General features: G+C 38.7%; 1 protein-coding gene across 10 annotated transcripts in view; it reads left to right on the top strand.

Moving 5' to 3' along the window:
• The window catches only part of adamts16 (ADAM metallopeptidase with thrombospondin type 1 motif, 16), a 129,048-nt gene that overhangs the window by 41,344 nt on the left and 63,260 nt on the right, over positions 1-24,444 (top strand). For 3 of the 10 annotated variants that reach the window (XM_077527452.1, XM_077527453.1, XM_077527443.1), the window contains exon 1: positions 22,294-23,378. In XM_077527452.1, the coding sequence (XP_077383578.1) occupies positions 23,318-23,378 (61 nt within the window). In that variant the 5' untranslated portion in view covers positions 22,294-23,317. Of the gene's footprint in view, positions 1-7,085; positions 7,262-7,522; positions 7,627-7,709; positions 7,909-8,726; positions 8,934-12,464; positions 12,638-18,454; positions 18,636-22,069; positions 22,273-22,293; positions 23,379-24,444 lie in introns of those variants that run through there. The other 7 variants (XM_077527448.1, XM_077527449.1, XM_077527445.1 and 4 more) reach the window with 7 other exon arrangements.

Raw genomic sequence — 24,444 nt, 5'->3', positions numbered from 1 at the left:
TGTATTTTTTTTCCCCAGCAATCCATGAGCAGTAGCTATATGTAGGTGCGTTTCCATGACCCTCAGCTTTGCGCTAAAGGCACAATTCGCAAAAGTAAGCCGGTAATGGAAACACCGGATTTGCGAAAAAAAACTCTCAAATATCGCAAAAAAGTTTGTTTTTTTTCATGAGGTGGTTTTTGAGACGTATCGAAAAAGAAGTATTTCGCAAAAGTGTCATGGAAACACTTTTTGCGCATTAGTAGTCATGTGACACGTCACGGAGGAAAGGACTGTAACACGTTGTTTATGTGTATTTTTTTTTTTTTTATTAAACTTGCAATTACTATTTATTTGAGAATTATTAATTTCAGGTTTGTATTTTAGTTTTACATGCTGAAGTGATTTGTATGGTTCTGTTTGTTTGTATTAGTTTAGTTCTTTAAAAAAAATGCTTAGTTTTAGTTTAGTTTGTTAGTTTCAGTATTAGTATTAGTTTTTTTTTTTTGGCTGCTGCTTGATGACGTCACTTCTGTGTGACATACTTTCAAACGTCATTATTCCGGTTGATATCAAAATAAATCTAATAAAAAAATCACATTTAAAATCATCCCCAAAGGCTCATGCGTTAAATTAATTACCAAAAACTAAAACGAAGGACATTTTTGCTATAATTATGGTTAGTTTTAGTTAGTTTTGTAAACATAAAATGAAGTTTCACTTATTTTTATTTTTTTATTTATTTTTTTTTAAAAACATTTTCGTTTTTATTTTATTTCGGTAACAATATTGTTTTTTAGATTTTAGTTTTAGTTTTTTCATTAGTTTTAGTTCACGAAAATGACCTTTAATGGCACCCGTTTTTCGATACACTTCCTTCTTACTTTGACCATCTCCAAACATTTTTCTTTTGTTTATTTTATTTCAAATGCCGTTTTTATCATATGTCGCGCGGGCCACTGAAAAATGGACGGCGGGCCGCAAATGGCCCCCGGGCCGTAGTTTGGACCCTAGACGTAGACCTTGTATTTATTTTCATGTGGAAATGAGACAATTATGTTATCTGAGTGTGAAACCTTTGATGATTGTGTGTTGATGAAAATCCATTACAACCTAAAAAAAAAAGGGCCAAAAAAGAGCTAAATAAATGTTTAACCATCATCATCTATTTTGACCTATAAATGCTAACTGCATCATTTTTGCCCATATGAAGACGCACCACCGCTAAAGCCTCGCAACTCAGACAACATATGTTATTAAGGTCATGTCTAATTTATGATCGCCATGTTTTGAAGGGAGAAGTTAAAAAGAATCACGATATTCCCTAAAGAACGTCCCATTGCTCCTTGCAGCCACCAGAACAAAAGAATCACACGTTTGTACTCGCGTCAATTTAAGCAAATACATCATAACCCGTGTTAGACAATAAGACATAAGATAATCACGTGTGTCCACTGTCGTCAAGTTTGCCCTGCAAAACACCCCCCCCCCCCCCCAAATGATCCATTAAAATTGAGGGGATTTGGTGTCTTTCTGTTACGATATGGGGCAGAAATGGTCCTCATTATATGATTTAGTCCAGTCAAATGTATTCAAACGCCACCTTTATTACCCCCGAGGTGCTTTGCATAAATTGAATAAATCCAACAGATACTCGGCGAGAATCAAAAACATATCAAAGGTTTCCCGTCTTTGAAGTGGGGGGTAGACTCTAATTCCAAAACAGATTTTCATGATAAATAAATACATAATTTATGAATATGTGGTTGTAGTGGTAGAAGATGACGAAGAACAGGGGTGGGGGGGGTGGGGGGGTATATGAAAGCAACTCTAAAAATGCATGAAACATTTTAAGATGGGGGGGGGGGGGGGGGGGGAATGTCAAGAGACGCAGAATGACACACAAAGTGCCTGCCGACCAACTGCCTGACTGATAAACAAACTGATTAGCATACGGAGCTTGCGCGGTGCTCGTTTACTTAAACGTCGTCTCAATCAAAATATGACACCACATTGACGCGTGTCATGAAAGTTCTGGAAACGTTTCAATTACAGAATTGCTGAAAATGACACTGAAGATTTCGGCAGCCAGCATAAAGACGAATTGTTCCCCGGAATTTATGGAAAGCGAACTGTCATGTTTGATCCAACTGTGTAGAATTTCTCACTTTTTCAGTACGTCGACATTTTGTCACAATATTCTTGGATTTTAACTCATTTGCTCCCAATAACGTGTAAATACTTTTTTTTAAATGCTCTAAGTGTCCCAAAGACGTATTTATACGTTGTTGTTGGGTTTTTTTTTTTTGGTTTTTTTTTATACTAGAACATACAGAAGGCTTTGATGCAGCCTCTCAACTGCAAAGAACGGTTGCAGAAATGGTAGTTATTACACAAACGGCCAGCAGGTGGCAGCAGAGTAAAGGAAATCAACCAGGGCCATGTAGGAAATAAGCTCAATTACTTACAATTTTGAATAGATTTGTGAAAACTGATGAAACTTAGCTCTCTTCTAATGCTAATTGCTGCAAAACGGAAACAGATAGAAACATACTTTTTTTTCCTGATGAAAGAAGAGACTTTAATCTTTCTTTTGGTAGGTTCCATGATTTTATAGCCATAAAACACAATATTCTGTGGGCCTTGCAAAATCAGTCAAAATCCAGTAAAACAGCCGGGAGCGAATGGGACTGCGAAATGTGAAAATGGCGGCGAGTGAATGAGTTAATAGAGAATTTCATAGGTCAAACTTTGTTCCCCCCCCCTAACCCCTCCTTCCTCATGTATTCACTTTGCAGCTAAGAAACTCGGGGCGCCGATCGGGACCCACCAGGCTTCCTGTTCTGTCTCCCTCTGTTGGTCGCTGTTATTATTTTCATATGTCTTAGTTGTGACTAGGGATGTAACAATAATGGCAATATCGTGATATCGCGATATGAAAACTGCCGCAATATCGTCGTCGTCATGTTCACCATATTTAAATATCGCCAACCTCCCCACAATATCGTGATAATCAATCAATCATACAATAAATCAATAATACATTTTCATACAAATCTTACACTGTACAAGTTTATTGATTAGTATTTTCTAAATTTGAATTTTAAAAAATCGCAACAATCCATGTATAAATTCGTATCGGGATTAATCGTTATCGAATCGAATCGTGACCTATGAATCGTGATACGAATCGAATCGTCAGGTACTCGTCAATTCACACCCCGATATGACATACAGATGGAAATACAACACGAGGCCGGAGTCTTTGAAGTCATGCTGGATTTAAATATTCTTTGAATAAATTACACATCGACTTATCCTAATCGGAATGTCGCGAGTGTCGTTTCACAAAAGACGGGACGTTATTAGCTTTCCAAATATACCTGAGCAAATGTTCTGGCATGATTGATGTCCAACGGGAGCGTTTCATTTAGAATGAGCTTCATTTCCCCACCAACCATTTTAAGGTGGTTAAAATAGTTAAAAGTAAATAATTGAATTTTTGATTGTTCCTCCTGCGGGTGCAAGCAATCACAACAAATCATCCCGGACTGCAATTTGCTTCAAGCCGTTTGATCGCAGCAATGTTGAACAAATGTCCATTTTCTTATTAAAACACATTCACTGCAGGCCCAGCGAAAAAATTTAATCATTTGACGTCTTTTTCCGTCAGTGGCAGTGAATGAGTTAAAGGACCGAGAAAGTACATGACATGATTCAAACATTTACAAATTGAGTTCGGAAAGATGAATCAATTACGCCTTTGAGTAACAAACTACAAAAGGAACGCCAACAGGGGGGTAAATAATGGAGGTTTGTGCGCCTACGCAAATGTTCGTTTAACCTGCGCTCCGCAAGGTTATTTCTACCGGTGATGGCGCTAACACACTTTCTACACAAACGTGCACGCGCGTGCAAGGAAGGATGATTTATGTGGGAAGATCCATCTTCATCATCTTGCCTCTCACCTTGGTCTCCATCAGTGTTAATTAAAGGAAGGTCAGTGTCACCCCCCCGCCCTCTTTTACATAATAAATCACTCCGGATACACAAAAGGGGAGCTGTTGACACAAACAGAATGCTCCCAAGCTAACTAACCCAAACTGCACTTCATCGGACTGAGGAGTCGATTCAAAGCATACCATAAATAATAGCGAATGTCACGGCGTAGCGTCTTCGTCTGGCAACGAAAGAATAGAAGAAAAATGCACTTTTGTCCTGGGACAACAACAAAAAAAAATAAAAAAAAATCCATACTTTACACAATATGTGGAATCTGTAAAAATGCATCAGAAGATGCGCATCTTGTTATCGATTCGCGGTCGGCTCAAATAAAATGAGACCATCAAACGGTCATGTTTCAAAAGATTCAGTACATTTTAATTAGGGATGTTTCATACCACTTTTTTTTTTCCAGACCGATACCGATACTCAGACACTCAGTACTCACCGATACCAACTGCCGATACCAGTAGTACATTTTGACTAGTGTTGTTCCGATACCGATACTGGTATCGGCAGAGGTGCCGATACTGCATTAAAACAGTGGTAATCGGCAGACCCGTCACCAGAAATAAATTGTAGGGGGGGGCATTACCTTTTTTGGGGGGGGCACACTTTATCAACCTAAATCTAATGTTCATCAGGTTGAACAGCAACAACAAGTGTTCAGAAATATTTTCTGTCACTTAAAAGCGGCAGTTCGTTCCAAAATCTAAAAGAAACTGAAACTGAAAAAAAAAAATGTGTAGTTCATTTTGCATTTATTCAACTCAAAAGTTCATTTGAAACAAATCCACTCTTCACTTCTGTAAACAACGATGTCCGAATGAACGACTCTGTGACCCAGCCGCTTCGATCTGGAATTGGCTAGCAGTTGCCTTCATTTGCGTGTTGGATTCGGGCTGTACGATATGGACAAAAATTCCTTTCATTTTTGCCAGACATCTCAAATTTTTGATCTTTGACTCAGCATGAGACTTCACATCATTTTACTTTTTTTATGGTGCCTTCTGTATTTTGTGTTATTTTATTTCTATATGTACAGATTTTTTTTTTTTTTTGTATTTTATTTGGGTGTATAATTATCTACTTATATTTACTCTAATTAATTTTATTTTGTGTTATCTTATTTCACTTGTGTCTACTAAAAGACTAATTTCTATTCCATGCACAGCACTTTGTATGCAGCAATGGCTGTTTTAAAGTGATTTAGAAATAAGGTTGAGTTATGTCGATGATATACAGAAACAACATATGGGTTCAGTGAAAAACTAAGCAGAATATCAATCCAAAAGGATGTGTAAAGTGCTGTTTTTTTAATTAGAACTTAGTGACAGTCGTCAACATGAACAAACTTGGCAATAAAAAAAAAAAGAATTCAACTCACATTGTACTGCAACTGCTTTAGTGATAAATAATTTTATGCTCCTTAGTTGTTGTTGTGTACGTGTGACTGCTTGGGTCTATTAACCGCATACTGTGTTTTGCTACAATTCATCCGTGCCGTGTGGCTTGACTAATTAAAATAAAAGTTTGACACTCACTTGTAAACGTAACCAGTGGACTCAGAATTCCCATTGATGTCAACTGTGTTATCCTGGATCGAGGTTTGGCGTTTGGTGGCTCCCATGAAAGCGGCACGACGTGCTCACTGCTCAGTCTTTGTGCCAGCGCCAGCCGGCAAATGCCGGAAGTAGTTTTGGCTAAGGCACGTCTGCAGAGCGCGCGTCTCCCCCCCCACCCCACCCCATCCCTCCTGATCCTGATTGTCATTGGCTCGCTTAGTTGTCAATCACAGCCAAACTTGAAAGGAGGTATGTGGTTGGCTGGCACGCCGTGCTTGACTTAAAACAGAAGGCGCAAGTTTACGTGACTGATAGGACGAATAGTTGGTGAGTCATCTTGCTAGGGCGGGCACGGCTGACTGACAGGGCGGGCACGGACCCCCAAGGCCCGCCCATGGCGACGGGTCCGGTAATCGGTATCGGTGACTACTCACGGGTAACATGCCGATACCGTTAAATCCAACGCTAATATCGGATTTTGGATGCAGCCACTTGTGACCTGCTAGTGCACGACATTCACTGATATGTGACGTGTTCACTGCATGCCGATCTAAGATATCCTATTGGCCCTTGAATGCTCTGAACCAATAGCAGGACAGCCTTTTCATGTTGAGGAAAAAAAAAAAAACTTTAGGTATCGGTATGGTATCGGCCGATACTGCAAAGCCGGGTATCGGTATCGGGGGCCAAAAAATGGTATCGGAACAACACTAACCGATACCGATACTCAGACCCTCAGTACTCACCGATACCGATACCAACTGCCGATACCAGTAGTACATTTTTAAAATGAAAAAAAATCACTAAAAGATATTTTTAAACAAATGTATTTCCTTTAATTTTGACAAAAAAAACAGCACAGTCACTCTTCAATAGTCTTAACGCTCAAAATAAAACACAAAAATGCTCAAGATTCACAATTTTGAAGTATTTCCAAACCGGTTAAATTTTGGTGAAAAACTGCTGCACGCTAGCGCCACTTACAGGCAAGGAGGACTCACTTAACGTCTTCGGTCGCTTGTACTCGTCTGCGTCACGAGTACTCGAGTACTTGAAAAACGGCTGGTATCGGCCCGATATCGATACCTGGTGTCGATACTCGCCCATCCCTCATTTTAATTAACATTTAGGTCACCATCTATTTCTATTTGAAACAGTTAAAAATAAGTCTATAAAAAAAAAAACATGCTAAGTTATGACAGTATGTCAACAAGTTTATCTCAAATCATATGGATCGAAAACAATAAAACCCCAACGTAGTCATTATTCGGATCACTTGCTGCGCACGCTTCCATTTTTATCCTCCGAGGACAGAATTAAACTCGCGCGGCTCGCACAGGAAGAAAGAAAACATCCACTGGCATGACCGCACCGCCCACCCCAGCGGCAGCACGGCGGTTTCGGTTCAGCTTCACATTGTGTACATCATTACCTTCTTGGACTCGTTCTTGTCCCCCAAAAAGAAACAAGAAACACATGCTTTGCATTGTGCGCAATTTCTCCCCCCCCGTTTTTTTTTTTTTTTTTTTTTTTCTCGGTTAACCGTCAGCCTTGCATAATGACGGCGACGGCCGCAGCAGCGCTTATCGCAAACGAGCATTCGTGGCCCCCGCTTGCTCTCTCCTCAGTCATCAAGCGATTGATGTCATGGAACCGGGCCTTCTCTTCTGTCAAGCGAAGCCACGCAAGCTCAATAGCAACACTCCGGAATCGAGGTTAGTCATGCTGACTGGCAGGAAGGAGAGCAGACCGGCTTGTTGCTTCTCAATAAATCTCATTTTCTACTCATTGTACACAATTAACCCCGAAAACATGTTTTATTGCCAATGTTGCTGCTTTGGTAGTGAAAGAAAAAATAAATAGTTATTATTTTAATGGAAAAAAAATGTTAAATAAGTAAAAAATAGTCAGATAATTTCATTTGAATGAAAACTATTGAAACGAGGAACAGACTTTTCGTTCCATCATACGTTGCTAAGGGACACTGTTAATCGACGCACAGGTGGACGACAAGGAAGTAGCTTGTCCAGAAGACGTTCTTTTTGTTATTATTCCTTTTTGAGTGAATGTGGCCAATGAGGTAAATACTTGTCACATTTCATTTCTTAATTGTTTATTGTGAAGCCTCTTTATTTTGTGTGCTCATTTTCGCTCTTTTCTTAGTGCTGACGGCATTGTTGGTGTGTTGTTTAACATGTACAAGACATGTAGACGACGTTAAATGTCTGTTGAAACCAAAGAACGAATTTGAGCCTTGATAGAACTCAAAGGGAGTAACGACCAATTTAGCTGTGTGATCAATGCAGCAAAATATTAAGACATTTGACGGACACAGGCAGAATGTTTCAAATCACTTCATAAGGTGCGTTGAAAACTAAACACAGAAAAGATTTTGTATCTTTGAAACTATGCATGCCAAGTCAAAATTTAGGAGCGTTCCATTAATGTTTTTTGAATCAATTAAGGTACCGGTAATATTAAACAAACAAACAAACAAAACAAAAAACAATACCTTGAATAACACACATCCATGTATTATACACCCCCCCCCCCCCAAAATCACTATTCAAAAAAACTGGTTTTCCCTCTATACTTGTGTCTTAATACGTCCCCCTGACTTGCTCATACACTTTATCAGCATACTTTTAACATTTGATGGATCGATCCAGTCAGAATTTGTTTAATCATTTAATAAGGTACGTTGAAAACTGACTCGCTAATAGATATTGTTTGGATGTTGATTCTATGCGTTCCAGGTAAATTTAGGGAATATTAAAAAAAAAAAAAAAAAAAAATCCCACAAATAAAACGTACCCGTGTATAAATCGCCCCCAAAACTCACCCTTAATATTCTCAAGAATAAACACTAGCTGTATTTCTTCTGTGACTCTCTTTATTAGTTTGCTATTTGTATTATTTCCTAAAGGACATCTTAAAGCACTGGGAATGGGGAAAAACATGTCAAATGGGTTGGAGGCAAAAAAAAAAAAAAGAAAATGTTTCATCCTCTAATCAGTAGTTGTTAGTCTCAGACAACCGCCACCATTTGACTCGTGTTTAGTGTTAATTACTATCCTCATTGAATAAAACTAGGACACAAATAAAGCCATTACCATCTGAAGTAACAAAAACAATCGCTTCTTCCTTCTTTGTTTTTTTTTTTCACCTCCATCTGATTAGCCGAGTCCTTGCTGCCCTCTGACAACGTCCTCAATGTCCTGCATATCTGCCTAAGTGACCAGCAAGGGGTCAAGGGTTACCGCCGGCTGCCACTTCCCTTGTCACAGGAAAACAAGCAGCGGATCGGTGAATGGAGCGAGAAGGGGAGTGAGGGGGTGGGGTCATATTCAAAACAAATACAATGACACGGAGGAGTCTGGAATCCAGGTAGACACACACACACAAACACTCTCTCACACACGCACACCCCGGCAGCATCAATGACGGTAAACTGGTTGAAATGGTTTCACGAAGCAAGTTAATTAAGTTAGGTATACTTTCAAAAGACTTATCTCAGAAAAAAACAGGTGCTATTAAAGGTTATTTTAGTTAACTAAAACTAACGAAAAAAACAAAAATTCAAAAAACAATTTCGTTAACGAAATAAAACAAAAACGAAGATACTTTTTTTAAAAAAAGAAAACTTAACTGAAACTACATTTTATGTTTACAAAACTAACTACAATAAAACTAACTATAATTATTGCAAACGTCCTTCGTTTTAGTCTTTGCTAATTAATTTGATGCATGAGCCTTTGGGAATGATTTTAAATGTGATTTTTAGTACATTTATTTTGATATAAACCGGAATAATGACGTCGTGCCCATGGTGTTTTTTAAATGTTGAGCACGAGTGATACACATTAAATTAAAAAAAAACAACAACAACAAAAAAAAAAAAAACTAATAATGAAACTAACTCAACTAAAACTAAGCATTTATTAAATAACTAAAACTAATAAAAAACTAACAGAACCACCCTGAAAAATAAAACGAACTAAATTAAAAAAAAAAAAAAACTCAAAACAAAACAAAATAAAAACTAAAATGATAAATTCCAAAACTATAATAACCCGACTGCCATATTACAAATAAATTTGTTAATATACTGTAGCATTTTTCTAATTATGCAAAAGCACAAATAAATTATTTGTACAATTTTAAGGACTAAACACAATTTCTCTTCATAACATGCTGTGGCCCTTGCGTCCTTCTGATTTTCTGTATGTGGCCCTCAAATGAAAAAGTTTGCACACCCCTGATATATGTATGATCCATACATATCGTTATCATTACGAGTTATCGGCGCTGAAAGCTAAGGAAGTCTTACAAATACTCGGGCACTGAGTGTCAAATGTGCAACCGCAGAGCAAAAAAAAAAAAAAAAAAAAACGTAGTTGGGGATGGTTATATCCACAAAACCGCAGATTCTCTTGGCGGTTAGCAAAACACTACTTAGTGAGGCGACACTGTCATCTCTTTATTCAAAGAAGAGCCCGAGCGCGGTTGCATAAAAGTCAAATAACTGTTATCAAGACGCTTGTGCATGCGCAGGCTGCCCGCAGCAAAAAATGGGTCTTTTGTGTGGCCGCATACGGACGTGACGAGGGGTTAGGAAGGTTGATTTTGTGAGCGTGTTCGTTGTAATTCCGTCGATAAGCACTTTGTTATTTCGGAGGCTGGCCTGTCATTATATCGGATGGCGTTGCGTAACATTGTGCCTCAACTCATCCCTGTTTTTTTGTTGTTGTTTCGTTTTACTCAAAATGGCCTGGAATGGTGGGATTAATAAAAAACAAATTCAAATATATGTCATTGTAAATAAGTTAAAAGTCAAGTATACTGTAAAATAACCTATTTTGTTATACGCATGATTTATAAATGCAAAAAATTTAATCTGTTGTCAAATATAGCAACTATGTAAAGAAGATTGATGTTTAGATGATTAATTTGAACACATGCAAGGTTACAATTTTCAAATATTCATTTTAAAAGGTAACAAACGCAAACGTATTCTTTGAGCTTCATTAAATGCGCTTGAATGCAATGCAGCCCAAATACTGTGACTGCACTGCCCTCAAATGGCACAAGGAGGTCAATGCATGAGGCTTCTCATTCCTTCTGGCTTCAGAGACCCTCCAGGATATAGAAACATTAATTAAGGAGCCACCATGAGCAGCCAAGGAGCATAATTTCTTCTAAACTCACTCACTCACTCACCAGCAGCAGCATCGTCTCTCTCTCGCTCACACACACTGGAGTGACTCACAGTTAATCCCCCCCCCACCCCCCCCCCCCCACCCCCCCCCCCCCTCCTCCCTTATTCTCCACAGCTTCTGATAACTGTGAAATTCACTCCCTGTGCACAAAGACATCGCCGCGGAGGAAAATAATTTCAGTAATAGAGCTAATGGGCTTAAGTGAGACTGGAGAGCAGCCAAAAGCCGCTGAGGAGAAGCGAGAGAGAGAGAAGAAGAGGGGCGACGGGGAGAAAAGAGTGGCTGGGAGACAAAAAAAAAAAAAAAAAAGAAGATGCAAGCGAGTGGAAGAAAGGAGAAAAGCGGAGCATCTTTTTGTTTCGTGATTAGATTGTTGAAGAAAAAAGATGGGAATGCTCATTTTCTCCTCCATGTCAGGATACGGTTGCTGATAAGAGGAACTTGCTTGCACAATGGGAGGATTTGGGATGATGGTTCATATAATTGATTCGGCCACAAATCGTGCTCACAATGCTCGCGGGGCAATTACATTTCTTTTTGTGTTTAATTGCCACAGAGGGTGCAGATACATGATCAAATACGCACGGAAAAACTTGTCTGTCAGATAAATAAAACGGGAGGAAGATGGAAGGGAATACTTTCCCAAAAAGTGACGATATTCTGATGAATTTGTGCAGCTGTCGTATTTAATAGTGCCATATTATTAACATACACCAGGGGTGTCCAAACTTTTTCATTTGAGGGCCACATACAGAAAATCAGAAGGACGCAAGGGCCACATCATGTTATGACGAGAAATTGTGTTTAGTCCTAAAAATTGGACAAATCATTTATTTGTGCTTTTGCATATTTAGAAAAAATGCTACAGTATATAAACCTATTTATTTGTAATATGGCACTAGGGTTATTATAGTTTTGCTTAGTTTTAGTTTAGTTAGTTTCAGTTTTAGTTTTAGTTGTTGTTTTTTTTAATATGTATTACTTGAGTGCAATATTTAAAAAAACAAAAAAAAAAACACCATGGGTGTGACATCATTATTCCGGTTTATATCAAAATAAATCTACTCAAAATCACATTTAAAATCATCCCCAAAGGCTCATGCATTAAATTAATTACCAAAGACTAAAACGAAGGATATTTTTGCTATAATTAGTTATTTTTATATTAGTTAGTTTTGTTTCAGTTAGTTTTCTTTTTTCTTTTTCTTTAAAAAAAAAAAAAAAAAAAAAAGCATCTTCCTTTTTATTTTATTTCGTTAATGGAATTGTTTTTTGAATTTTAGTTTTTTCGTTAGCTTTAGTTAACTAACATAACCTTTAATGGCAACAGTGTTTTTCGACACCCTTCCTTCTTACTTTGACCATCTCCAAACATTTTTGTTTTGTTTTTATTTTATTCGAATGCTATTTTTAGCATATGGCCACTGAAAAATGGACGGTGGGCCGTCCAAATGGCCCCCGGGCCGTAGTTTGGACACCGCTGACATACACAATCCATATGAAATTAAAACCTGAGGTGATTTTTTTTTTTTTTGATTCTGGCAATCTTATCAAGCAGCAACCGCAAGCAACACAATATGAAATTGTTCCCCGTACATGAACAGTGATGGATGTGTTACGCAAACTACTGTGAACACATCATGTAAGTTGCTGACTTAAATTGGTGCTAATGTAAATTGTGTTTGCTTTCATTATGTAGAGAGCCGCCGTCACAAGCAGTTGGCCCAACAAGCTGCATCGGGAATTAACCATGAAAGCCCTCAGCAAAGGCTGAGGGAAGTTCAAATGAGCCAGCTCCTCTCCTCTCCTCTCCTCTCGTCTCGTCTCGTCTCCTTTCCACTCTCCCAGCCAACCGTCCCAGTATTAAGTGAGGCGAGTGACAGAGATATGAATGTGATATTCCCTCTGGTATTTTTAACCGCCGTATTGAATTCGTATAAAACACTTAAGGGTCCTCAGTTTTCTGCCTTATGGGAGCTTCTTGCAAGGCTATCTGTGAAAGTCTCTGGAGAGAGCGACAGAGAGCCTCTGCTGCCACAAAAAAAAAAAAAAAAAAAAAAAAAAAAAAAAAAATCTGTTTTCCACTTACGCCCCTCGTCTTTTGAGGCAAATAAGGATTTCATGAGGAGCTTCCTTACCAACTCGTCACTCATAAAAAGCTAATGAATATGAGGGAAAGGTCTATTACAGGGGTGTGCAAACGTTTTCATTTGAGGGCCACATACAGAAAATCAGAAGGACGCAAGGGCCACATCATGTTATGAGGAGAAATTGTGTTTAGTCCTAAAAATTGTACAAAAAAAAACATTTGTGCTTTTGCATATTTAGAAAAATGTTACAGTATATAAACCAATTTATTTGTAATACGGCAGTAGGGTAATTATAGCTTGTTTGTTTTTTTTTGTTTTTTTTTAGTTCGTTTTTATTAGTTTTCAGGTTGATTCTGTTAGTTTTTATTAGTTTAGTTCTTAAAAAATGCTTAGTTTTAGTTTAGTTTATTAGTTTCAGTATTATTAGTTTTTAAATATTTAAAAATCATAGCTGCTGCTAGATGACATCACTTCTGTGTGGCATACTTTCAAACGTCATTATTCCGGTTTATATCAAAATAAATCTACTAAAAATCACATTTAAAAATCATCCCCAAAGGCTCATGCATGAAATTAATTACCAAAGAGTAAAACGAAGGACATGTTTGTTTTAGTTTTAGTTAGTTTTGTAAACATAAAATGTAGTTTCAGTTAGTTTTCTTTTTTTTTAAAAAAGCATTTTTGTTTTTATTTTATTTCGGTAACAATATTGTTTTTTGAATTTTAGTTTTAGTTTTTTCATTAGTTTTAGTTAACTAAAATAACCTTTAATGGCAACAGTGTTTTTCGACACCCTCCCTTCTTACTTTGACCATCTCCAAACATTTTTCTTTTGTTTATTTGATTTGAACTGAGTCAAATGCCATTTTTAGCAAATGTCGCGGGCCACTGAAAAATGGACGGCGGGCCGCAAATGGCCCCCGGGCTGTAGTTTGGACACCACTTGAAGTGTTCACCTCTTGATATTGGATTTAAGGAAATTTCAATATATATGTCATGTCACTAGAATTAAAAAAAATAAAAAATAAAAAATCCCAATAAAAATCCAAAGAGAAAAGATATCATTAAAGACTATCAGGCTGTCGGATGAATAATGTAAAAGTCTGAGAGACGACCACACCAATCTAACACAACCTTATGAATTACTCTGTGATTTATTTCCGGGCCCAGGCTTTTTCCTCATGCTTGAGTGAGACTTATCACTTAACAATCAATTATTAACACGTGTCAGCATAAGGAGTGCTAGTACAGGGATTGAGATGCATGTCGTACACTGGCCAAAACTGACAACACTTCTTGTAGTCTCGCTCCGCCGTCTGTTTGAAAAAGCTCCTTTTTAGGCGGAAACGGGAATTTCGGGGCTCTTAATTTGTGAATAATGCATCAGATGCAATCCACATTATACTAAAAAGGATGAGTAGGTAAGGATGGTACATTAGAAAGGTTTTCAACTCTACATGCTTGCTTCATCAGTTTTTTTTTTTTTGAATAGGACAAAAATTGCAATGAGAAGAAATGTTTCCGAAAAGTTCCCCAGGATTGAAACAGTATAAACAACAAAATGTTACAACATTTACACTCAACATTTGCAATAAATAAGCATTTAAATATATTAAACTACATCTGCTTATTAGGGCCTGAGCAGTGACTACTCCATTATTTTTATTTTTTTTTGCCATTTTGAAGAGGTTACAATACTGTTGCCGTGACGACGTGTTGTTTGCCTGAAAGATTAAGATGACTTTGATGGGCTTAACACTAAGTGAAAACATAAAAACGTTGCACACTCATCATATCTGGCGAAATAATCAATATTTTATTAGTTCATTTAAAATGGTTCCGTTTGTTTTGCGATTTAACGACGCAACAATAGTTTTACAGTATTTTGTACCAAGTTGTACAAGAATTTTGAGGCATATTTAGCAGCCCAAGACCTGCAAAAAAAAATCTCTTGGAGCCATATGCTAACCCCGAATACAAAGTCCACCATTTTGAATTTTATTTAGCCTATTATAGAGCTCACATTTCACCTCTATCTTTGAAAGCTGTTGCTGTAGCGATGCAATGTTTGCCATGAAAAATTATGCTGATTTTGATGGTCTAAACATGTGAAAACTGGTGAAATTTTGCAAACTTATCAGGTCTGGCAAAAAAAAAATCCATACGTAAAGGTTAAAACTCCCAGCCATTTTCACAGAAGCAACCCCATTTGCTGTTTTACTGGATTTTGACTGATTTTACAAGGCCCACAGAATATTGTGTTCTATTGCTATCAAAACCTACAAAAAAAAACATGAGTCTTTTCTTTCATCAGGAAAAAAAAAATAGATTTGTGTCTGTTTCTGTTTTATAGCAATTAGCATTCAAATACAGATAAGGATTCCTTGATATGCACATTCCAGGTGAAAACACTATCAAAAAGAGCTTGTTGCAACATAGCCCTGGCTGATCTCACTCTGCTGCCACCTGCTGGCCAGTTTTTGTAGTAACTACCATTGTTTTAAGCCACCCCTTCATGTCAGAAGCTGCACCAAAGCCTTTTGTATGCTCTTGCATAAAAAAAATAAAAACGTATAAATACGTTTTTGGGAGTGAATGAGTTAATTGTGTCATTTTCAAAAAATGTAAACTCCAATGTGTCGGTAGGCATCTGCGAGGGCCTTTCAGAGCTGCTCACAGCTCTAGTTAAGATTAAAACTGGTCTGCCGGTATTAATGAGGCAGGCAGATCAGTGAAGGATATCATCAGCTCACCCTCATGTCCATCAACAATGGTACAGATGTAAGCGGTGGTAAACCTGATGACCGTTAAACAAAAAACACATTCATTATGCAGACGGATCATCACCCCCCACACACATAATCTACCCATTTGCATAATCACAATCACTTCTGTTTGTATGGCGACATTTGATGAAAAGTCTTTATGTACTGATACGGGCAGAAAAGGAACAAGGGAATAAGTGATGGGGTCTTAATGGATGTTTTGAATATGCAATGTGTGTCTGACCTCGTCGGCTTTGGAAGAGGAGACATGTATGATTTATAAGTCGTCTTACGCGAGCATCCCCGCTGACGAAAGCACAAGGGATCATTTACGCTAGCATCCATGCTGCTAACAAAGTAAAAACTAGGGATGCAACGATAACTGCGATATTGAGCCACAATATCGTCGTCGTCATTAGGGATGTCACGATAATGGCAATATCGTGATACCGTGATATTGTGATATTAAAACTGCCACAATGTCGTCGTCTGCTGGCACACAAATAGCGAAAATCTGCGTATAATTGATGGCAATCGTTTTTTAAGTTATATATCGTTATTTTCCCGATGTGGCCCACTTGGGAAATATATTTTCCTCCATGCGGCCCCTGAGCTAACATGAGTTTGACACCCCTGCTCTAGTGGCTATTTTATTAGTGCAATTTAATTTTCATTAGGGATGTTTTGGCCTTCTATGTTTCAAATCTATGCTAATTGTCAGATGAATGGGAACCGAATTTGCTTGTGAAGCGATCAATGTGTGCTTGAATTAGCAAATAAGAGCCTCACTGTTGTTATTAGAGATTATAGGTGGTTTATATGTATTGCTGTTATGTACAAAAGCACAATATTGTGCTTTTTATTTTTTTAGTATGAGCTCTTTTTTTTTTTTTTTTTTTAACAATAGTGTGCTCTTTTGTAAATATCGCCAACACCCCCCAGAATATCGTGATAATTATCGTATCATATAATATTGTGTTCTACTGCTATAGAAGCGTGGAACCTATCAAAAGAAAGATTAAAATCTCTTCTTTCATCAGGAAAAAAAAAGTATGTTTCTATCTGTTTCCGTTTTGCAGCAATTAGCATTAGAAGAGAGCTAAGTTTCATCAGTTTTCACAAATCTAGTTAAAATTCTAAGTACAGTAATTGAGCTTTTTTTTTTCTACATGACCCTGGTTGATCTCCTTTGCTCTGCTGCCACCTGCTGGCAGTTTGTTTAATAACTACCATTTCTGCAACCGTTCTTTGCCGTTGAGAGGTTGCATCAAAGCCTTCTGTATGCTCTTCTAGCATAAAAACAAACAAACAAACAAAAAAGTATAAATACGTCTTTGGGACACTTAAAACATTTTTTAAAAAACGTATTTACAGGTTATTGGGAGCAAATGAGTTAAAAGCAGCATATCTGTTAAAATTGTTTCCATTTGTGTAGATCTAGCACCCTCTGGTGGTGCACTTTAATTTTAATTGGGAATCTTTTGACCACTGCGGTGATTATCTCTCATATAAATCAGTCAGACCAGCAAATATTCTTACATCGCTACTAAAAACTTTGCATTGGTGGTGCAAGTCTGTGCAATAGATGCAATAGTTTAAGTTTGGATCCGATGTCATATTTTTTGTGTGTGACCGGAAATCTAAGAGGAGAAAGCCCCTCACCTTTTCTTTTTTTTTTCTTTTTTTTTTCCAAGAGCAACGGCAATCTGGGTATGAGAGATAACAGAGTGAAAAATGTTGGAAGCAATCCACTCTGCCTTGGAGTAAGACCTTTACGATTTCACCACTTCATTAGGAAGTGGCTAATCTCTCCACTCGAGTGGCCCTGATAAGGACTCGCCGCTAATGCAAGGGGGTGGGGGGGTGGGGGGTGGGGGGGGGGGGGGGGGGGGTGTCAAAGTTCAAACAGCCTTCGATGTTTTGATGCTTAACTTACCAAAGTTCTTGTATGTTCATTAGACAGCTTTATCGGGAAAAATTCTTCTTCTTACGTTCCCCCAATAAGCCATCGAGATTCGACGAGGTGGCGGCGGATTCGCGGAGGGAGGGGGGGGGGGGGGGGGGGTGGACAAGGTGGAGCGTCTGCTGATAACAGATAGCAAAAGGAGAGCCACGTGATCTTGTTGAAGGACGGATGGAGGGATGAGGTGGAGGGAGAAAGGAAGCAGACCGTCTTCAGTCATATCTCGATTAAGTCTTCAGCCCCGACTGGGTCTGGTGGGGGGGTAATAAAGGCTGCGCGCTTTCCGTGCATGCGCGCTTTTGCGTACGTGGCCGTGTGCACTTACGTGCACATATGATTTTGCGCGCTGTCCACATTTGCATGCATCCGCAAAGTCGTTTGTATGCGCGTGTGCGCGCGTCGAGCCTTGATGTCCTCATGCAGTCACATCTCCATCCACGCGACAAGTGCCCGAGCTCCTCCCCGCTCATCAATTTTGCATCGCCATTTAAAGAAGCCTATCAAAAGTTCCCATCAGATTCACATCTGCCCCTGGTGCACATAAAAGGCCCTATTTATACTGATCCCATCTCCCTGAAATTGTTTTTCAAAGCAAAGATATTATTTTGTGCCCATCTTAAGTATCAAAGGCTCGTCGGCGCCCCCGAGAGTTAAGCAACATGTATCAAAGTAGCACAGGAGCACGAAGACGCAAACTGTGTGTGAGTGGTTCAAAAAAAATAAAAAAATAAAAAATGGCACATTAAGCCTGAGCTACTTTGGGATGTTTGGATGCTCTTATTTTTTGTTTACCCGGCCTGGAGTCTGTCACTTTGAGTCAGGCGACACCAGCGCAGCCTTTTAATTGGCTCTGACATGTTTCTCGTTTCAGACAAACTTTACTGATGTACAAACATGCTGTTCGCCCTTCACTGAGGAACTTGTGAAAAATATAGACGACAAACTCCTGAGAGTAAGTGAATCAAAGGTGACAAAATGCTCAGACGTGGCCAAGTGGTAACGACGCGCTCAAGCTGGTTGTGCAGACGGGCAAACGAATCTTCCGAGCACAGGTGCGTTGAGCTCTCGTCAAGAAACGATGAATACAGTATTGTCCATTTAATTTCCTGAGAAAGATAATTCCACAATGTAGAGGTGTCAAAACGAATAATCGAGTAATCATTTTTTTAATTTAAAATTGTCCAAATCCTCTGATTTCAGGATATCAACAGTAATTGTTCATTGATTTCTGTAGTCCTTCATGAAATAAGTTTAATCAAAAGACATTTGCAGCATCTGTTTTTACTTTGGAAAACAATAACCGAACCGTCAACATCAATCCCCATTTTTTTTTCTGTCACTATACAAATACAAAGTACAGGAAGAACCACCAATCACTGGTTAATAAACCGCAATCAGGACGAAAATGTTTTTTTTTGTAATGAACTTCAATGCAAAATTAAAATCCAATTAGTCGATTAATCGGTTGAATAATTGATAGATTAATCGATTTTAAAAATATTCAAGTGACAGTACTACGACAATGGTGCACATGAAAGAAGTCCATATTTTTTTTAAAGTGTGTGTTCAAAGTGGTTTTTTGTTTTGTTTTTTCTGAATGCGCTCTATTTTCGTGCCTAGAGCCATTGGCACTTTTTTTAAATTTTGAAATTTGTGTCGAATCGTGAGGTACCTGAAGATTCCCACCCCTAGTGTGAACATATCAGACTGGCATCCCGGCCAATAGAAGTGACTCCTAAGTTAAAAAAAAAATAAAAATAAAAAAAATCTCACAAATCAAAGTAGTGTTATTGTACATAGAGTAATTTGAAAAGAGCTTCTGTGAATATTTTTTTCCCAGATATTTCCTTCAGATTGAACTGCAGTCAAGTAACAAATAGATAACAAATGAGGGTGCCAGCTAGGCCACAAAATGAGATCATCTTTTTTTTTTTTTTTTTTTTTTATCAGTGAGTCAAACTGAGCCAAGGGAACAGAAATGTATCTCTGAGGGCAAACAAACCTTAAGTTATCAGGACAAACTCAAATCCGGGCTGGCCGCGACTGACTACTCGGCCTCACCTCTACACAAATGGTGACATACCCAAGATGGCCGACAAGTATAAACAATGTGACAAAAATGACATTTTGTTCAACTTTTGTCTGCCTGAAAGGTTTGTTTTATAAACAATTAACACTCGATAAGAGTAGCTCCACCCTCAAGCCACCAATGACAGGAAAGTGTCACTTTATCACCACATCAGTTGAACCAACAACAAACAGACCATCTTCCGATTTTTGCCCACGTTCACAGCACCTCCATCCGCCTTCCTCCATCTCAACACGGCAGCCGAGCATCTTGATCGTGAAACGTTGGATGAATCAAAGTGCAGCTAGCCTGGAAGGCTAATCAAAGAGCCGCCAAATAACTCCATCTCCCAACGCAGGCCATATGAGGATTAAAAATCCACTATCCACAACTGGCTTTCTTCGACCTCGGGGATGCTAACGCATAATGGGAACTCTCCAAAGCCCGAGATCACAGCTGAGCTGTTGGGCGCAGCACGCCGAGGCGCCTCTTTAAATCCTAAAGAGATCCTATCGGGAGATGATGAAAATAGATATTGCGCTCCCTTGCTTGCGTCGGGAGGATTACAGAGTCCGGTGTTGGTTCAAGGGGGCGAAAAATGAACTAAATAAAATCAAAGTGTTCTCGTATATTTTACATGGCGAAAGCTGATAAGGGTGTTCTTGACATTAATGGTGACTGTAAAGGCGGTGCCACATTATGCGGAAATGGGAGACCTACATTTGTCTGTTTAGAAGCTACAGCGGCCTTTTGAATTGCGTTTCAATTCAAAAGATCTATAGGCATACTGCACTGCAAAAAATAACGTTGAGGTTATGTATCTGCCACTAGATGGCATAACTGCATTTGTAAGACTTTGACGAGCTCAGGGCATTTTTTTCTTTTCATTTTAAGAGCTATCTAATCTTTAACAAGAAGTAACTTGTGCAATTCTGCACGTTTTTCAAATTGTAAAATACAACTTGAGCCCAGTCTCCGCAAATATATGCATTATTATTATTTCATTTATTACTGCTAAATTTTGATGCGGGCATGTCTGCTGCGTTGCGCATGGAATTTCCAAGTTAATCGTATGTGAACAAAAAATAGTGGCATTAAAGCAGTGCTTCTCAAAGAGTGAGGCGGGCTCCATCAAGCGTTTGACCTCGGGGAACATGCTTTTTTATTTTTTTATTTTTCTTTTTTTTACTGTCCTAGAATAAAGTGCAATTGCACCTCCACCTCATTAGGGGGCAGTGGCGCTCTCATTATCGGCAGAGTGTGCGTAGGGAGCATTCGCTCGGTGGTGTAGGGGTTTTGTTTGCACACAGCAAAAAATAAAAATAAAAAATCTGCACAAATTATTTTATATTTTTGTGTTGCAGGTTAAAGTTTTTTAGGTTTTTTTTGTTTTGTTTTTTTGTTAATATTGTGCTCCCGAGTTAATGTTGGTGATCAGTTTGAATGCATTATTATTTATTGATTTTCTGTCATTTTAATTTTTAATCGCGTGGTTGGGGGGGGGAGATGTTTTGTTCTTACTGGTTACTGGGGGGGGGGGGGGGGGGGGGGGGGCATGACAGAAAATAATTGAGAAGCACTGCATTAAAGGAACTTTAACTCAAAACTAAAGCACTAATTTTGATACCCCAATAAATAATAAGATAAGGTGAGATAAAATATATATATATATATATATATTTCTGAATATACTTAGCATAAAACTGGACAATCAGAATGACAGCATTAAAGCATCAATATTTTTTTATTTTTTTTAAGCACGAACCTGAAAAGAAAACAATTTTCAACTAGCAATGCAATTTGCATCACATTTGTGTAGCCATATTTATGTGACTGGCAATCCTGACATATAGCGAGACACAACGTGACAAGCAATCAGCCCGTCGGTCATTTCTGAGGAGCGGAACTGCATGTCGTAACGAGACCAGCGGCGATCTGACAAGGTTGTGCGCACCTGTCAGGTCCCGCTCTCCTATACCTTTAACGTGTTCATGCTTGGGCCTGGCAGGTCATTATAATAAATGAGCTGGCCTCGGCGGACAGCTCGGCCTCGTTCCTCATCCCTAATGGGAGAGAAGAAATCTGCAAACTACTATTTTACATTGACTGATGTCGAAGGCTCGAAGGAACTAGTTAAAGTGGACAATTACAACAGCGGGATTGGCGGGTGGGGGGGGGGGGGGGGCGTATCGTTATGCCCAGCCGCTTAAAATGTCCCTTGCTATTTTAATCATTTAGACGGCGGCTAATTTTTGAACCCTGACTTGTGTCAAGGTAATGTGCAGCCTAAATGTGTCACGGTGAACTTTCAAAGTATTTTGGATTGCGTTGTGTGATTTTTTTTTTTTTTGTGTGAAGATTAAGGCAACACTCGGAGTGAATAATTGCACATGGGTCATCTTTTTGTGTTGGAATCAGGCGCCCCAGGACATTCCAAATTGATTCAGAGTTTTTGCACATTTGCGACCCCTCTGGCGAAACGTGGAATGGACCCCAAGCGACGCGCACACGGCCAGGAGCGCGCGCGACCAGCTCGGGCACGAGCAAACCTCCGAGTTGATCGAACAAACGTCAACACGGAGCACAACGCCTTTTTCAGAGGCTTAATGATGTCTACAGAGGTAAGAAACGTTTTCATCTTCAAGTTACTTTGTATGTGAAAGTCATTTTGAGTGCCGAAAGCTTACGTCATTGCAACCTCCCAAACGTAAATGGTGACATTGAGGATAGCAATACGTTGCTAATATGCCCAAGTGCGGACACATTAGTTAGCGACCGTGTGCTAGTTTTATTCCTCACTGCTAATCATAAATAGACTTTTCTCATTGAGGATTTGCGTTTTCAAACATTTCTCTCTTGTTTAAACACTCAGGGGCATATTCACTAAGAATGTGCTGCGTCCGGTAATAGCGCAAAAATATTGCACCCGCAGTCTGTGCCCAGTTACCCGCCTATTCACGAAGGATGTTGCTCGAATAATATACCGGCGCAAACACGCCCACAAGACTGACAGCTTGGAGCAAATTTGCACCTGATTTACCACACATGGCAACGGATTGAAAGATGACATCATCAGAAAGCGACGTTGGACCGAGAGTAAGCGTTTAGAGCGCCATTAAGCAGAGGGGACGACGTCATTCATTCATAAAGTACAAATTATTGGTCCGATCGTTTTTTTAAAAATATATTTTCAGAGGCTGGCATGGGCGTACAGTATGCATCTGGCACGTAAGAATGATCGTAAAATGCCTCCCCGCCATTGCCGATCAGCCCGGGTTACGTTATGTGTCCTAAACAAACATAGAAAAATGTCACCTTCTCTCTCTCTCCCACCCTCCCCCTCCCCATGATCAGCCAGAGAGGACCGTGCCATGCACTGCTGTCATGATCCCGGGATCGAGGTTGCGGCAGGTTTATACCTGATTTCTAAGGGTGTCACGATTTCGATTTTTTATCGAAATCGATCGAAATTACGTCACGATTTCGAGCATCGAAATAGAAGAGAGGACACACGATTCGATGCCCCCCCCCCCGCGCCCGCCGCCACCGCCGCCACCGCCACCTCCCAGGAAAGCAAATGAGACGCAGCCATTCAGCTACTAGCTAACGGCACTTGTTAGCTGACTTCTCCTGCAGTCATGATGGCAAGCGCGGACAGACACAGCAATGGTGCTTCAAGCCGCTCCCGCTTCTCTCGTCACCAGTTTGGAAACATTTTGCGTTCCCGGTGAGTTATGTCGACAACGTTCACGTTGTCGATAAAAAGACCACAGTTGCAAGATATGCTATGTGCGCGTACTGTACTCGGCCACGGTGTTACGCCCGGCTCGTCAAGGGGAAGGGAAGTAACACAATAACAGAAAATATAGAGTAGATAAACACGGGTCGACTTTAACATCTGAGTAGTTTTAATTGAAATTTCAGGCAGGGGTTTGACAAGGGAGTGAAAGTGGAAGGTGAACAAATAATAACCGCATTTGACAGAAGTTTGAAGTTTGAAGTTTGAAGTTTATTGAACATATGCACATATACACGTATAATTATATAAACACAAAGTTAAAAGTAAAAAAAAATAAAATAAAATAAAATAAAAGAAACATCCAATAAATATCTATGTATATGTTCAAGGGAGTAGGAAGAAGTTGAAAACTTATCCAGTCCTACCCCTTATTCTTCATATCCTATCACTTATTTATAATAAATTACATTTTTAATAAAAGAAAATATAATGCTACTCGTATAAAAAAATAAATTAAAAATAGAAATAAAAATACACTAGTAACACACATATATACAAATTTCATTACACTCATATTAATACATCAAAGAAAAATAAGTAAATGAATAAATCATTTCTACAATCTTCTTAACTTATATCTGATTTAAATAATAATATTGAATTTTACTTTTAAACATTCTTTTAAATTCAACAAGTGAATTACATCTTTTCAGTTCGGTTCCCAAGTTATTCCACAAATTAACTCCTTTAACGGAGACACACCTTTGCTTAATATTTGTTCTTGTTTTGGGTTTTTTGTATACACTTGTACCCCTTATCTCATAAGGACAGTTTCTAATTTCAAACAACTTTTGAGTACTGTGGCAGAGTAGATTATTGTATACTTTATACATTATTTGTGCTATTTTAAACTCAACCAAGTCATAAAATTTCATTGTATTTAATTTAATAAATAGTGGATGTGTTGATTCTGTATATTTTGATCTATTAATAATCCTTATGGCTCTTTTTTGCAATTTAAAAACAGTGTCAGTATTTGTTTTATATGTGTTTC

This window comes from Festucalex cinctus, chromosome 7, assembly GCF_051991245.1.
Source record: "Festucalex cinctus isolate MCC-2025b chromosome 7, RoL_Fcin_1.0, whole genome shotgun sequence".
Taxonomy (NCBI): domain Eukaryota; kingdom Metazoa; phylum Chordata; class Actinopteri; order Syngnathiformes; family Syngnathidae; genus Festucalex; species Festucalex cinctus.
The sequence above is the reverse complement of the archived record's forward strand: the minus strand, read 5'-3'. Positions and strand labels throughout refer to the sequence as shown.